We start from the raw sequence: 17,113 nt of genomic DNA, 5'->3' as shown, positions 1-17,113 counted from the left end.
ATGTTGGCTCTTGCCACCTCTTCCTCAGCCAGTCGCTATAACGTTAGTTCTGATGCTGCGTTCCAGGCATGTTTTTGAGCTTGTAATCACTATTTCATACCACGACTAATGACTTTGTACCGTTCCAGGCAAGTTACGCCAAACTTTCTGAGTGCAAGGAATTGTAACTAGTTTATTTTTTTTTATTGCAACGGTACATTGACCTAAAATCGTTTTTTCAACGTGTGCCACTTGCATAAACTGCATCCGTAGGCAGTATTATCCGTAGGGGCTGTCATTGTTGTTTCGCGTGCTGTGTGACCTCGGAACTCTGAGTACATCGATCTAGTACGAGACACGAGTTCACGGGTGGGAAGTCACGAGTTTGATTGCCGTTCCTGTGCACTTTCACGGGTTTAAGGTTGGAAAAACACGGGTTACGGGTTGCCTGGAACGCGGCATCATACTAGACTGAGGCTACCTTTCCTCGACTTCTCCCCAACGTGACGTCATCGCCGAGTTGCATTAAAAAAACGTTAATACCAAAAACTTAAAAATAGGTCTTTAAGACTATTTTTGAGACCTTTTAAAAATGATATACATATCTTGAGTGATTTATGTACCCATTAATCGAAAGTGGTGGTTAACCTGCAACATGGCCTTTAATACGCACACATACGCACAAACACACACCGAGACTGTTTGGAGATACAAGAGTTTATTCTAATTATTGATCAGAGAGTGAATGAAATACCTGTAAACTATGTGTATTGTTCCTGTGTAGCGTTTGTCCCGTGATTTTTAGAGTCCTGGTAAGAAACAATGGCAGGAATTATTGGTCCCGCTTAGGGTGGGAATCTACCATGTATTAATTGAGCGTGGGGGTTTCAGGGGCAACGTGCCCGAGTTGTTGCTGTTATTTCCTGTTTAATGTGAATGAATTAAAGTAGATGTATTAAGTAGAACATCATGCCAATATGTTTCTTTCAGACTCTGTATATTTCAGGGAACATGTGTAAAGTGTTTTCTGTGAGTTTGTCCCTCCACATGTGGTAATAGTGCTGGCTACCAGTATAAATCTAAATGTCTTTGTAATGGAAGGTAGTCTGTGTTTGTTTCTGCAGTAGAGAGTGTGGCCTGAGGGTTGCAGGTATTTTATTCACTCTCTGATCAATAATTACAATAAACTCTTGTATCACCAAACAGTCTCGGTGTGTGTTTGTGCGTATTAACGTCCATGTTGAACATGCGGCCCCTCCGTGACCGTCAAAGGTCTCTTAAAATGAACAACTAAGTTTCCTTTTTTAGAAAAAAAATATTTGTATTTTTTAAATGCATAGAATGCAATGCATACATCAAAAATAAACATTTAATTATTACCCATTGTTTCTCTGTCTGTACTTGTACTGTGAACAATGACAAGAAAGTTGACAGATGAATTAAGTGCATTTAAGTGCCATTCAGTTGGGGTTTTAAATAAAGCATTTTCTGAGATGCACATTAAACATTGAACACATAAAACATTAATTTAATTTATCTTTTAATTATTGAAAATTAACTTAACTTTTTGGTAAAAGGGATTTACTATTAAAAATAAAACATGGAAGAAATGGTGTGTGATTAAACCTTAAAAAAATTTTTTTTTTAGTTTTTTTTTTTTTAGTAGTAGGCTATGTACATTCTGCTGAACAATAGTCTTTAACCGAACTTTTATTTTGACGGGTTGACGTACCCTTACAGTTCTGTGTATGTGATGTGACGCTAGTTTTACTCAAATCAAACGGTCAAACGCTCAAGAAGAGACTGTCAGAGCAGTTCTGCAGATGTTGTTCATGTGTTCACGTCCTAATTTAGTGAGACAGCAGACGCTGAAATCACCGCGAGCGTCACGCGCGCTTCCGTGTGTTAATAAAGGAAGACGCGCTTCTGCTCCATTCATTAACAGAGACACTCAGAACATGCAGGATTAATATTTAAATAGACTGTTCCGGCTTGATATATTTACAGATATTAGTCCATATCGTGATTTGATGTAAGTGCAATGACATATTTTTTATTAATTAATTCAAAATTTGGCAAATTCCGTGCCATTCCGCGTTTAACTGTAAATTCCGTTTTTATGACTGGATTCTGCGATTCCCTCCGCATTTTCTGCATCGCGGAAATCATAGGGCCCTAGTTGTGGAATGCCAGCTCTATCTTGCAATGGACACACGCCACAACGTTTTTTTTTACATTTGCCCACGCCCTCAAATCAAAACACTGCTGACTCCTTGCAGTATGCAATGTCTGACACAGCGCTTGTGTCACCTTCCGCTTTATGGGTGACGTAAACGCGTTGTATCACATTTAAAAAAATCATTGCGAAGGAACTTGACGTGAGATTTAAAATAAATTAAAAGAGACTTCGAGGCAGAGGATCATTTGCCTCGATCATTTTTTGTAATCGAGTTACTCGAGGAATCGTTTCAGCCCTAGTCTAAATCCTGACTGGAAGTCCTCACAGATACCATTTTTCTCTTAGAAGGAATATAATTGTGAGGATACTACTAGGGCTGGGACAACGCGTCGAGGTCATCGATGACGTCGACACAAAAAATACGTAGACGCAAAATGTGCGCATCGATTCGTCGACCTGTTTTTATTTCTCTAAAAAACATTTGCAAAACGTTTACTTTATGTGCGCTGAATATACGTGATGGCCGGATCAACATTCTGTCCAACGTTATATAACCAATCCAGGGGTTTTTCTGCATTGATCTTTTTTTTTGGCGGCTGTCAAAGCCTTATTTGATCGGTGAGTGACAGTGACAGGGCGCGTACGAGAGAGAGCCCCGGCTGCGCGCGCACTCACAGTCTTCAAACAACACGAGCGCTTCTTGCTCTCTCCCTCCCTTGTGCATATTAATCAAAATCATTAGACACGATAGAAAAAGGACGGAACGTCAAAGTTTCACGTGGAGCATGACAGGCTGCTGGCTCCCACTGTTAATTTTTTTTTTTTTTTTGTAAAAGCACTCTCTGTATTAGCTTAAAGCCCTCAAGTTTACATTGGTTACTGTATTCTTTCAATTGCTCTAAACAAGTATTTTGGGTGACCTTTTTTATTGAATACTAGACATCAAGTTGTTGTTATTTTCATCTGAAAGAAGAACTTTTTTTCAGTAAGCTAGGCCCTATGTGTTCAGTAAGCTTGTTTCAGTAAGCTATGTGTTTTCAAGGTTTCAAGGTTTTATTGAATGCTATCTCTATACAAGTGTAAAGTAATGCATTCTTAGTCAGTCTTTTATTTTGTAATTGTAAGAGCAATAAACATATATTGCAATGTTAAGGAATTGATGTTTTTTTCATTCAGATATGTAAATCAACATGTATAAATTGTTAGTAGTCAATTAATGGGGAGATAATCGAAATCAAATCGGTCTGAAAAATTAATCGTTAGATTAATCGATGCATCGGAAAAATAATCGCTAGATTAATCGTTTCAAAAATAATTGTTTATCCCAGCCCTAGATACTACCCTTTTCTAGTATCTTGGACAGAAAAGGGAGATTCGAGATCGGTCTATGATTAACTAGTTCTTTGGGGTCAAGTTGTGTTTTTTTGACGAGAGGCTTAATAACAGCCAGTTTGAAGGTTTTGAGGACATATCCTAATGACAATGAGGAATTAATAATAGTAAGAAGAGGATCTATGACTTCTGGAAGCACCTCTTTTAGGAGCTTAGATGGTATAGGGTCTAACATACATGTTGTTGGTTTAGATGATTTAACAAGTTTATACAATTCTTCCTCTCCTATAGTAGAGAATGAGTGGAACTGTCCCTTTAGGAGGTCTATAGTGATAGTATCGATTTTAGAAGTAAAGTAGTTCATAAAGTCATTACTGCTGTGATGTTGGGAAATGTCAGCACTTGTTAACGCTTTATTTGTCATTAATTTAGCCACTGTATTGAATAAATACCTGGGGTTATGTTTGTTGTCTTCTAAAAGAGAACCAGCGCTACGTCGTTTAATTAGCAAATGCATTTGCACCCATTTGTGCGCCCATGGGCGTGCTGGTCTAAAAAAAGGGGTGTGTTCAAGCGCATTGTTATTTTAAGGAGCTGAAAAATAGACTGCACCATAGATCATTTCATTTTTTTATGTAAAGGGCATTTTATAATGTAAAATAATATTATTGTGAGGCTACATAAATATAAAAATGTAATGATGTATGGTCATTGCCTGTATTAGAATTAGGCTACCTATTTGCAATTCAGCCTATTACTTATAATGATGAATGAAATTGGCTAATTAATTGAACAATCGTGCCAATACACACACATGTATATTAACGGACTCATTGCGCAGAGCTTTGGTGGATTCCTGCTTGTCCCATAGATGATCTGCTCGCACGCTTTAACTTCGCGCATGAGCAGATGAGCGGTTTCTTCGATTGAGAAGCGTTCAACATTTCCGCCAACAAATTCCGCCATGTAAATAGCGATCCGCCATGGCGCGAGCGCATCTTGCTCTTAAAGGGAATGGGAGATGACACTCTGATTGGTTTATTGAACGTTACACCCATTACTTATTTAGAGAATACGGACAACCCATTCCAAAAATGCGCCCTGGCGCATGGACCGTTTTTCCATCGTTTAAATGGCAAAAGTGGATTTGGACACGCCTTGAGTGCACCTGCGCCATGCGCTTTACACTTTGCGTTTAGACCTTTAAAAAAGGGCCCCAAGTCTACAATCCGCCCCACCTATTCAAACAGAGTGTTCTGATGAGGGGTCAAAACAGGACAGAAAATAGCTCCTAAATTTTACTTCTAATTTATATTTTTTAATGTAAAAATCTTGATCTTATAAATCTTATGTGGACCTCAGAAAACAGTACAAAATATTTTAAAGAGGCAGTCCATGACCCCTTTAAAAAATGTAAACGTTTGTCCCTCCACAAAGTCAGTTGACCCAAATCTTTATTATTTTTACTATTTTTTTTTTCCCCAAAGTATCACTTTAACAGCTTTTTTCATTGTGTATTTTTCCCCTCTCTCTCTTTCAGGAGCAGTTCACAGCTATGAGGGACCTGTACATGAAGAACGGTCAGGGCTTTGCTCTTGTGTACTCAATCACAGCACAGTCCACATTTAATGACTTGCAGGACTTAAGAGAGCAGATTCTACGAGTAAAGGACACAGAGGATGTAAGTGTGAGAGAAGATATTACTGTTGAGTGGACGTTGATGTATGGATGCACACACAGAAAAGCACTTTAGAGACTTAGTTTATCCCAAATCCCTGCCTTTCTAAAACCTTGATTAAAAAAAAAAAAAAACAATTTTATCCCTAGCCAAATGCACCTGGTAGTTGCTTATACAGGTTAAAGTACCATTATCGCTTTCTGTCTTTTTCTGTCTGTAATATTTAGAAAATCAAAGATTTTTCTCCCTATATACATTTTGTATAATGGTTTGCTGATTATTTGTATTAAACAATACAAATTAGACAATTGTGCAATTAAGTCTAATGACATGTTACTTTATATTACTAGCAATATTTTGAATATTCTGTACATTTCCCAACCCTAAGCAAAGCAAGAGTACTGATGAAATTAACCTGCCATCCCATGGGTTTACTGCCATCTCTGCAGCAGCCCACCCTCAACCCAAGTCTTCTGGCTTGCATCTGTTCTATATCAGTCGTGTGATGCCCTTTTTTGGATTTGTGGAAAGAACACTGTGTGTAGTGTGAAGCACTGGCCCAAGGGATTACAGCCATGAGCAATTAACATTTCTGGAATGTGTTTTGATTATCCTTACACCGTTTGCGTCTCTTTCGGTCTCTCTTGTCATGCTGGTTCTGCGGTTTGAACTGCACTGTAAGTCCTGGTCCCCAGCAAACGTTCAGATCTCTTGAGGCTGAAAGGTATGAATGGGCCACTTATGGTGGTACATCAGTTGTATGAGTCCGGGGCCAGCTGTTCTCATTAAGAGAGTATAAGTGAACTCTTTAGGTTCTGTTTTCTGATCTTATGTAAAAATGATAGTTAATGATTGGTTTGTGGCTTGGTTTGGCATTGCTTTTATGATATCACTCTCTGGTGGTTCTTTCCTTGTCTCAAGCCTGCTTTGGTACCTTTTACTTTCAGCTTAAAACATGACATTCCTATGTTTTCTGGTGGATTTTAACAGAGACAATTTATAAAAGACCTGCCACTTCCTCAATCCTCAATACAACTATATAAGGAAACCCGTAACGGCAAAGATGGCGGTTGTGTGCACATGTCCTGCCCCTCCCGCTGGAAAGCCAATCATCTGCTTTTAACAGTCAAGCTGGGAAACATTTAAGCCTATCGTCTGGTTCTACTGACGTATGCGCACAGTTGAGTAACCCTTGCGCATGCGTAGAAGTATAACCTGTGGGGAAAAAGGCGTTTTAAACCTTATTTTGGGGCAAAGTCAAAAACATTTTTCAGCGATTTTTATCATATTTTACTGCTGTTTCTATACATGCAGTTTTTATCTCCCGGTGACCAGTGAAAGTGCAGTTCTGACTCTCTGCCCATTCATTTAGATAGGAGCCTGGTCTTGTTAGTCCGAAATAGCTGCACGGAGCCGTTGCCAAGATGGCGGCCAAGTGGCATGACTTGCCTAAAAGGACTTTGATTTTAATCAATAACCTCTGCATTCACACCATTTTACACTCTGTAGACACACATATGTATTACGATGCCATCATTGTGATTCCCGGCATCGTGATTTCCCTAGTTGTCCATGTGTACTGTTTTGTTCAGCTTATAGATAGGGCTGGAAAATATATTGAACGATATGATCATGTGCATCTCGTCAGTAAAGCCGGTTCCGTGATTTGCAGTAAAACCCCATCACCTGCTTTCAAATGGAGCGGCATTTAATGGAGAGAGCCGTAGTTCATTGACAAGCTACGCTATATCAAGTTCATTATTGAAGATGTGTATTAACTTACTCCATTTGAAAGCAGGTGATGGGGATTTACCGCTAATCATGGAACCGGCTTTACTGAGAAGACGCACGTGATCATATTGTTCGATATATTGTCCAGCCCTGCTTATAGACTTGACTACAATGGCTGACCAACTTATATTATTAGAAAGCTTGGTTCTTACCATAAAAGGTGCATACTGAGGTTTTAGTTGTGGGTGGTATGTTTGTGCTCATTTCATGTGGTGTGGTGAGGGCTTCTGGTTTAAAATTGAGAATAACTTTTGGTATTTTTCATCTTCAATGGTTTATTTAATCGACTGAAAATGTCATGAAACTACAATGTGTTCATAAATGTTGAATAACCATTTGGTTTCCATGGTGAAATGGTAGATCCACATAATAACCTTTGTGTAATTTTTTTTTTTCTCCTGTAGGTGCCAATGATCCTGGTTGGTAATAAATGTGATCTGGAGGACGAGAGGGTGGTGGGAAAAGAACAGGGGCAAAATCTTGCCCGGCAGTGGAACAACTGTGCCTTTCTAGAGTCCTCCGCCAAATCGAAAATCAACGTCCTTGATGTGAGCGTTTAACGTTTACTCACTTGACATTTCCCCCATTCAGGATATATTCCAATAGTTTCATAGACCTGGCAACCTGTATGCATCTTGCAAAGCGGGAACACATTTTGGCCTTAACCCTTTGGAGTCGATTAACGCATATACGCGTTATGAGGCATCTTCTTCTGATAACCCCGAAAAGAACTTAACACTTTCAGTTTTGATCGTACAGATAAGATCAATACATCAATTGAATCTGTAAAGGGTCTACTTTTATTTGTATACAGACATAAAAACATTTTTGCATTTATAAAATAAAGATAACAAACAAGGTGTGCTGTCTGCAGCCTTGGTCTGTGGTGATCTTCATTTAGAAACGTGTCATTAAAATGAACTCTAAATCAGTAAATACTCAACGAAGAGACATGAGATATATATATATATATATATATATATAGAAAGCTTGACATGTCTACTTTTAAAACCAAACAAGTGCTACCGAAAATAAATATTCTGTGATAAAGTAATTTGTTTTTCACATCTCCCTTCATTATATCTAATGTATATTTAATGTGACCACGCCCACGCGCTGAAAGCGCTTTTGAGATTATAATGTTTCACTTGAAGCTAATGGCTTGTAAACACCCATGCAGAAAACAAAGCAGCGAGACTATTCAAGTTTTTTTTTTATTTACTTTTTGCTTTGCGATGAGAGGAATAAGACATAATTAACCCCAAGAAGATGTGATGAGGATTACATCAGGATTTGAGTTTTGGATTTCCTTAGAAAAAAAGAATAAAGCGCTTAATTCAGTATAGATCATAAACATGAGTAAGTCTCTTTTTGATTTATTTATATACTTGTACTAGTTTTCACATAACGTGTAAACATTTTACTAGTTAGACTTTTTCCCAAACTATAATTCCTGACTAAGTGTATAATCAAGTGAAACATTGACGTTTCAATAACAATATACACTACTATACCATTCAAAAGCTTGATGTGAATAATTCAAATTTAACAAATAAATGTAAATGTAACCAAGTAACACACAATGCTGTTCTTTCAATTTATCCCCAAAAAACCTGAAAAAAAATATTCTCAGCTCTCTTCAACATTAATAATAATGATGATAACAATAAATGTTTTTTTTGTAGAAAATGAGTATTTGACTGGAGTAATGATGCAAAAAATTCAGCTTTGAAAGTCAGCTTTGATTGTTCCTAATAAACGGTTTAACTGTACTCACAAGTGGATATTAAATTATTTTGTGGAATAATTAAATATATTCTAAATAAACTACAAACATAAAATTATATACATTTATTTTGTCCTTACATTCTTTCTTGTAACTCTTCCCTCTCGGACACAAACCTGAATGAAAGGTCATTATGCAGCTCATTATGCGGGTCTTTGTCTTCTCAGGTGTAAATCACAATACAATGCTGATAGTTCACGCCCTCTTGCATAGACCCTTTTAACACAAAAAGTGTCTTTAGAAAATGTCAATCAATATATTGTTTTCTGTGAGTGAGTAAACAAGATGATTTTCACATAATTTTGAAAGAATAATTCTAGGCTACAAGCTCCTGTTCTCAAAAGTCCCTGGAACCAATTTTGGTATGTGTTTTATGGCCTTATTCAAGTGATTTAACATTTTTAGTTTTTTTTTTTACTAACCACGCATAAACATTGTTTTCTCAAAAAACACAATCATGTACATACATGTTGCTCACATATTATTATAGCCCAATTTGTGCTGATTACAGTGATATTAGACTTTAGCCGTTTAGATGTGTATAAGCAACTGAAAAAAGCACAAACATTAGGGCATGACAAAACTCCTATAGGGCCCCAAAAATACCTTTAGACCTCAGAGGGTTAAAGTATGCCGTTAAAATTTGTCACCCTAAAATGGACATTTTGTCATTTAATCACTTACCCCCATGTTGTTCCAAACTCGTCAAAGCTCAGTTCATCTTGGGAACACAATTTGAAACTTTCCTATAGATGCCAAGTAAATAACAGCTCCAAAGGTCCATAAAACCAACAGGTGAAGGTCCATAAAAGTTATGAAAAGTCATCGTCCGAATACTCCATCTGCCATCAGACGTGCAACCTGGGTTATATGAAGCGACGGGAACACTTTTTGTAAGTGAAGAAAACAAAAATAATGACTTTATTTAATAATTCCTTTGTCCACGGTCTCCTCTGTGTATAGGCAGCACGGTCATATGGAGTGGCACAGAGGAGATAGTTGACAAAGGAATTATTAAATAAAGTCATTATTTTTGTTTTCATATAATTGAATAGTCGTTATTTTTTTATTATTCTGATGACACTTTTTTATACCTTTTATGGACTTTGACACTGTTTTTTACTTGGCAGTCTATAGGACAGTCCCAAGCCTCCAGGTTTTCAACCAAATATATTAAATTGTGTTCCGAAGACAAATTGAGCTTTTACGGGTTTGGAACAACATGTAGGTAAGTCATTAATGAAAAAAAAATTCATTTTGGGGTGGAGTAACCCTTTAATAACATTCATTCAGGGGGAATTCCGTTAAATAGTGTCTGTGCATTTATTTGCAATCAAGTCAACGATATCGCTGTAGATGAAGTGTCCCCAACTAAGCAAGCCAGAGGCGACAGCGGCAAGGAACCGAAACTCCATTGGTGACAGAATGGAGAAAAAAAAAAACCTTGGGAGACACCAGGCTCAGTTGGGGGGCCAGTTCTCCTCTTACCAGACGAAACCAGTAGTTCAATTCCAGGCTGCAGCAAAGTCAGATTGTACAGAAGAATCATCCGTTTCCTGTGCTCTTGGGATCAAGATAATAATCTAGGAATAAATGACCCCCAACCCCTGTTTTCCGTCACATCACACTGATGTTACTCAGAAAATAATTTCAAGGTTTGCAGGTGTGGTTTTGTGTTTATATTGAGTACTTTTAATAATTATTATTTTTATTTTATTTATTTTTTTGGCACGTTTCAGATCTTCTATGACTTGGTCAGACAAATTAACAGGAAAACACCAGTGGAAAAGAAGAAAGCGAAAAAGAAATCCAATTGTATCCTGCTGTAGAGCCAGCATGCTGCTCAGAGCCAGGTCTGTCACCATGTCACAGTTACATCATCCAACATTCATTAATACCTTATTTATTCAACACTTCTTCCATCTACGTTCTTTTTCTTAGACTGATATATTGATCAGGCCAAATAATGTCCCAATATTATTCAGAAACAGAGACTGTAAGGTGGGGCTGCATGATATAACAAAATGTGATCTAATATTCAATATGTGATGCAAGTAAAAATCAATTATAATTAAAACATTTAAAACTTGGAAAATATATGTGTGTATATATGTATATGTGTGTGTATATATATATATATATATATATATATATATATATATATATATATATATATATATACACACACACACACACCGTATTTTTCAGACTATAAGTCGCACCTGAGTATTAGTCGCATCAGTCCAAAAATACGTCATGATGAGGGGGAAAAACATATATAAGTCGAACTGGACTATAAGTCGCATTTATTTAGAACCAAGAACCAAGAGAAAACATTACCGTCTACAGCCGCGAGAGGGTGCTCTATGTATTCAGTGTAGACTACAGGAGCACTGAGCAGCTGTAGACGGTAATGTTTTCTATTGGTTCATTTCTCTCGGTTCATGTCAAATTAATTTTGATAAACACGTGGAATTATATATGGAATTATATACAAAACAAAAAAGTGTGAAACAACTGAAAATATGTCATATTCTAGGTTCTTCAAAGTAGCCACCTTTTGCTTTGATTACTGCTTTGCACACTCTTGGCATTCTCTTGATGAGCTTCAAGAGGTAGTCACCTGAAATGGTCTTCCAACAGTCTTGAAGGAGTTCCCTGAGAGATGCTTAGCACTTGTTGGCCCTTTTGCCTTCAGTCTGCGGTCTAGCTCACCCCTAAACCATCTCGATTGGGTTCAGGTCCGGTGACTGTGGAGGCCAGGTCATCTGGCGCAGCACCCCATCACTCTCCTTCTTGGTCAAATAGCCCTTGATGCCTTCAGTGTGACTCTACAATTTTCATAGTCATGAAAATAAAGAAAACTCTTTAAATGAGAAGGTGTGTCCAAACTTTTGGTCTGTACTGTGTGTGTGTGTGTGTGTATATATATATATATATATATACAGGTCCTTCTCAAAAAATTAGCATATTGTGATGAAGTTCATTATTTTCCATAATGTAATGATAAAAATTCAACTTTCATATATTTTAGATTCATTGCACACCAACTGAAATATTTCAGGTCTTTTATTGTTTTAATACTGATGATTTTGGCATACAGCTCATGAAAACCCAAAATTCCTATCTCAAAAAAGTAGCATATTTCATCCCACCAATAAAAGAAAAGTGTTTTTAATACAAAAAAAGTCAATCTTCAAATAATTATGTTCAGTTATGCACTCAATACTTAGTCGGGAATCCTTTTGCAGAAATGACTGCTTCAATGCGGCGTGGCATGGAGGCAATCAGCCTGTGGCACTGCTGAGGTGTTATGGAGGCCCAGGATGCTTCGATAGCGGCCTTAAGCTCATCCAGAGTGTTGGGTCTTGCGTCTCTCAACTTTCTCTTCACAATATCCCACAGATTCTCTATGGGGTTCAGGTCAGGAGAGTTGGCAGGCCAATTGAGCACAGTAATACCATGGTCAGTAAACCATTTACCAGTGGTTTTGTCACTGTGAGCAGGTGCCAGGTCGTGCTGAAAAACGAAATCTTCATCTCCATAAAGTTTTTCAGCAGATGGAAGCATGAAGTGCTCCAAAATCTCCTGATAGCTAGCTGCATTGACCCTGCCCTTGATTAAACACAATGGACCAACACCAGCAGCTGACATGGCACCCCAAACCATCACTGACTGTGGTTATTGACACTGGACTTCAGACATTTTGACATTTCCTTCTCCCCAGTCTTCCTCCAGACTCTGGCACCTTGATTTCCGAATGACATGCAAAATTTGCTTTCATCCGAAAAAAGTACTTTGGACCACTGATCAACAGTCCAGTGCTGCTTCTCTGTAGCCCATTTCCTGCATACGCCTGTGCACGGTGGCTCTGGATGTTTCTACTCCAGACTCAGTCCACTGCTTCCGCAGGTCCCCCAAGGTCTGGAATCGGTCCTTCTCCACAATCTTCCTCAGGGTCCGGTCACCTCTTCTCGTTGTGCAGCGTTTTTTGCCACACTTTTTCCTCCCCACAGACTTCCCAATGAGGTGCCTTGATACAGCACTCTGGGAACAGCCTATTCGTTCAGAAATTTCTTTCTGTGTCTTACACTCTCGCTTGAGGGTGTCAATGATGGCCTTCTGGACAGCAGTCAGGTCGGCAGTCTTACCCATGATTGCGGTTTTGAGTAATGAACCAGACTGGGAGTTTTTAAAAGCCTCAGGAATCTTTTGCAGGTGTTTAGAGTTAATTAGTTGATTCAAATGATTAGGTTAATAGCTCGTTTAGAGAACCTTTTCATGATATGCTAATTTTTTGAGATAGGAATTTTGGGTTTTCATGAGCTGTATGCCAAAATCATCAGTATTAAAACAATAAAAGACCTGAAATATTTCAGTTGGTGTGCAATGAATCTAAAATATATGAAATTTTAATTTTTATCATTATATTGTGGAAAATAATGAACTTTATCACAATATGCACATTTTTTGAGAAGGACCTGTATATATGGGCGATTATTATGATAATGATATCTGCCGATACCATTAGTTTGATACTATACTGGGAACCCTCTCATTTGGTACATTACTGTAATATTAAAGGTTAAAATTAATAACAGAGCTATTATATTCAACTGCTATTAATTGTCAGATATAATAATTATATCATGCCAGATTTATTTAAACATACATATATAATTAAATATAAATGAGCTCCTCTTTAGTGTTTTTTTTTGTAGCTAACTAATGGGCTGTGAACATAGGATAACTTTGCTGAGGTAAATGCAACGTGAAGTGACATTGTTCACAAGTTGTTTTTTTGGTGTCTTTCTGCGGTTTAAAGGTAAATGAGTGATTACATGAGATGTGATACATGTTGGTAAGTTGTACTGTATCTTTCAACATACCTTTTGATGTTCATTCATGTTTATTTTGCGCTATAACTTGTCTTGTAGTGGAAGAGACTCGCACTGCCGCTTGAACTGAAGCTGCTAAACAATTGATCCGTCATGGCACATTTAAAAGCATCAAAACGGCATTTAGTTCGAATTTCATGACAGAATTTGAAAAATGAAACCGTTTATTATCACAAGTAACAAAGGACAAAGCTTTTAGTGATTATTGGATGTGAGGCGCATTGTTTGGTTTTGAGAAAAAAACGCGGATCAGTCTAGGGATATGTGGGTATCAAATTTTTATGTTGCAATTATTTGCTAATTGCTTTTATCAAGGTATACAGTATTATCATGATTTTTAATGTACAGTTTTAAAAACGTGGTCATAATACCGTGTAACTTGTTTAATAATTTTTTTGGTAACACTTTCTGTGAAGCCCGTATTTATGATACATTATAAGGGTATCATTAAAGCATTATAATAAATGCATAATGCATTATAAAAACTTTATAATATGTTATATCAACTCATGAATAATCATAACAACAATTATAATTCATCATAATACTTACATATTTGTGGTTATAATTTAAAAGTATGATTATTTATACAACCCGAATTCCGGAAAAGTTGGGACGTTTTTTAAATTTTAATAAAATGAAAACTAAAGGAATTTCAAATCACATGAGCCAATATTTTATTCACAATAGAACATAGATAACGTAGCAAATGTTTAAACTGAGAAATTTTACACTTTTATCCACTTAATTAGCTCATTTAAAATTTAATGCCTGCTACAGGTCTCAAAAAAGTTGGCACGGGGGCAACAAATGGCTAAAAAAGCAAGCAGTTTTGAAAAGATTCAGCTGGGAGAACATCTAGTGATTAATTAAGTTAATTGATATCAGGTCTGTAACATGATTAGCTATAAAAGCTTTGTCTTAGAGAAGCAGAGTCTCTCAGAAGTAAAGATGGACAGAGGCTCTCCAATCTATGAAAGACTTCGTAAACAAATTGTGGAAAACTTAAAAACAATGTTCCTCAACGTCAAATTGCAAAGGCTTTGCAAATCTCATCATCTACAGTGCATAACATCATCAAAAGATTCAGAGAAACTGGAGAAATCTCTGTGCGTAAGGGACAAGGCCGGAAACCTTTATTGGATGCCCGTGGTCTTCGGGCTCTCAGACGACATTGCATCACTCATCGGCATGATTGTGTCAATGACATTACTAAATGGGCCCAGGAATACTTTCAGAAACCACTGTCGGTAAACACAATCCGCCTTGCCATCAGCAGATGCCAACTAAAGCTCTATCATGCAAAAAGAAAGCCATATGTGAACATGGTCCAGAAGCGCCGTCGTGTCCTGTGGGCCAAGGCTCATTTAAAATGGACAATTTCAAAGTGGAATAGTGTTTTATGGTCAGACGAGTCCAAATTTGACATTCTTGTTGGAAATCACGGACGCCGTGTCCTCCGGGCTAAAGAGGAGGGAGACCTTCCAGCATGTTATCAGCGTTCAGTTCAAAAGCCAGCATCTCTGATGGTATGGGGGTGCATAAGTGCATACGGTATGGGCAGCTTGCATGTTTTGGAAGGCTCTGTGAATGCTGAAAGGTATATAAAGGTTTTAGAGCAACATATGCTTCCCTCCAAACAACGTCTATTTCAGGGAAGGCCTTGTTTATTTCAGCAGGACAATGCAAAACCACATACTGCAGCTATAACAACAGCATGGCTTCGTCGTAGAAGAGTCCGGGTGCTAACCTGGCCTGCATGCAGTCCAGATCTTTCACCTATAGAGAACATTTGGCGCATCATTAAACGAAAAATACGTCAAAGACGACCACGAACTCTTCAGCAGCTGGAAATCTATATAAGGCAAGAATGGGACCAAATTCCAACAGCAAAACTCCAGCAACTCATAGCCTCAATGCCCAGACGTCTTCAAACTGTTTTGAAAAGAAAAGGAGATGCTACACCATGGTAAACATGCCCCGTCCCAACTATTTTGAGACCTGTAGCAGAAATCAAAATTGAAATGAGCTCATTTTGTACATAAAATTGTAAACTTTCTCAGTTTAAACATTTGCTATGTTATCTATGTTCTATTGTGAATAAAATATTGGCTCATGTGATTTGAAAGTCTTTTAGTTTTCATTTTATTAAAATTTAAAAAACGTCCCAACTTTTCCGGAATTTGGGTTGTAACAAAATGAACACCATATTAAATCTACTTCAGTTAGAGTAAAATGGGCTGTATCATATCTTGACATTGTTTATTTAAGATTTGCACAGTACTATAGCTTGTGAGTGGTTAGATGTTGAGTGTTGTTTGAGTGTTTCCTGTGGAGCTAATATCAATTAATTGATATGAGATTAATACAACTGAAAAAAAAGTGCAATATTTAAATGGTTACATTTTATTTTCATGGTCCCCTTAATCAATCAGCTATAAGCAACTTTGCAATTGCATGCCAACTAACTCTCATTAGAGTATTAGTATGCTCAAGAATAGTAGAATCTAGTATGGTAGAATAAGCAGAAGTATAGTCGGTTTATCTATTGGTTGACCATAAAAATAAAGTGTTAGCACATATTTACAGTTGCAGACTCTAATGACCGCTAGTCGACATGTATTTGCAGAGTTACATATCAACAGCTGTCTTAAGGGTAGCATCAAAATAATCAAACTAATATTACAATAAAAAATAGTTAAAAGCAAATGTCTCATACTACAGTTTCATCTGATCTTATATCTGATCTTATGGCTATTTGAGATGATTATTATTATTATTATTTATTATTACTACTTATAAGTAGTATCTGACCGCTTTAACAATTATGTGTTGTTTAGGACGCTTTCGTCCACTAGGGGTAAAGTTGAGTCTTATTTTGGCCACAACTTTCTCTGCGTTTGAGCTAATGGAATGATTTTTGGTGACAAATCTTATTTTGACCGATATTTTGGGAAAACGCTTTGAAATTTTTCAAAAACTCAACGGTACACTGTGGGCAAATTCACTACCCTTTTGTTATGTTCGTGGATGAAAACGTCCACTAAATTAAACTGCTGTAAAAATGTATCAGAAAAATATTTTTTTCAAATTTTTTTGCATAAATCCATTAATCAACCTCACTCCTGATCAAAACTACCAAATGTTTAAAAAAAATCCAAGATTTTAATTCTTTAATTACCAAGTTCATAAATGATGTCACTGATTTGGGGGGGGGGGGAAACACACAAAATTACATATTTTCAATATAAAAAGTGATTGTGGACTGGATATTTTTTACCTTTTATCACAGTCTTGGGCATGTCAAAGATTAGTAACAAGATTGGCTTTGATATATTGTTAGTTTTTGTGCAGAATTAGATTTTAATTTTTTCTCCCTCATTTGTTGTTGGTGGCTGTTTTTGCCCCATTGACTTCCATTAAGTCAAGTCAAGTCACCTTTATTTATATAGCGCTCTAAACAAAATACA

General features: G+C 37.1%; 1 protein-coding gene across 2 annotated transcripts in view; it reads left to right on the top strand.

Moving 5' to 3' along the window:
* Nucleotides 1-17,113, top strand: part of LOC132119233 (ras-related protein Rap-1A-like) — a 69,182-nt gene that overhangs the window by 36,409 nt on the left and 15,660 nt on the right. The window contains exons 5-7 of one of the 2 annotated variants that reach the window (XM_059529033.1): nucleotides 5,031-5,171; nucleotides 7,364-7,507; nucleotides 10,485-10,598. In XM_059529033.1, coding sequence (XP_059385016.1) covers nucleotides 5,031-5,171; nucleotides 7,364-7,507; nucleotides 10,485-10,574 — 375 coding nt within the window. In that variant the 3' untranslated portion in view covers nucleotides 10,575-10,598. The remainder of the gene's footprint in view (nucleotides 1-5,030; nucleotides 5,172-7,363; nucleotides 7,508-10,484; nucleotides 10,599-17,113) is intronic. The other variant, XM_059529034.1, reaches the window with a different exon arrangement.

This window comes from Carassius carassius, chromosome 38 (genome assembly GCF_963082965.1).
Source record: "Carassius carassius chromosome 38, fCarCar2.1, whole genome shotgun sequence".
Taxonomy (NCBI): Eukaryota; Metazoa; Chordata; class Actinopteri; order Cypriniformes; family Cyprinidae; genus Carassius; species Carassius carassius.
This window is presented reverse-complemented; position numbering and strand designations above follow the sequence as displayed.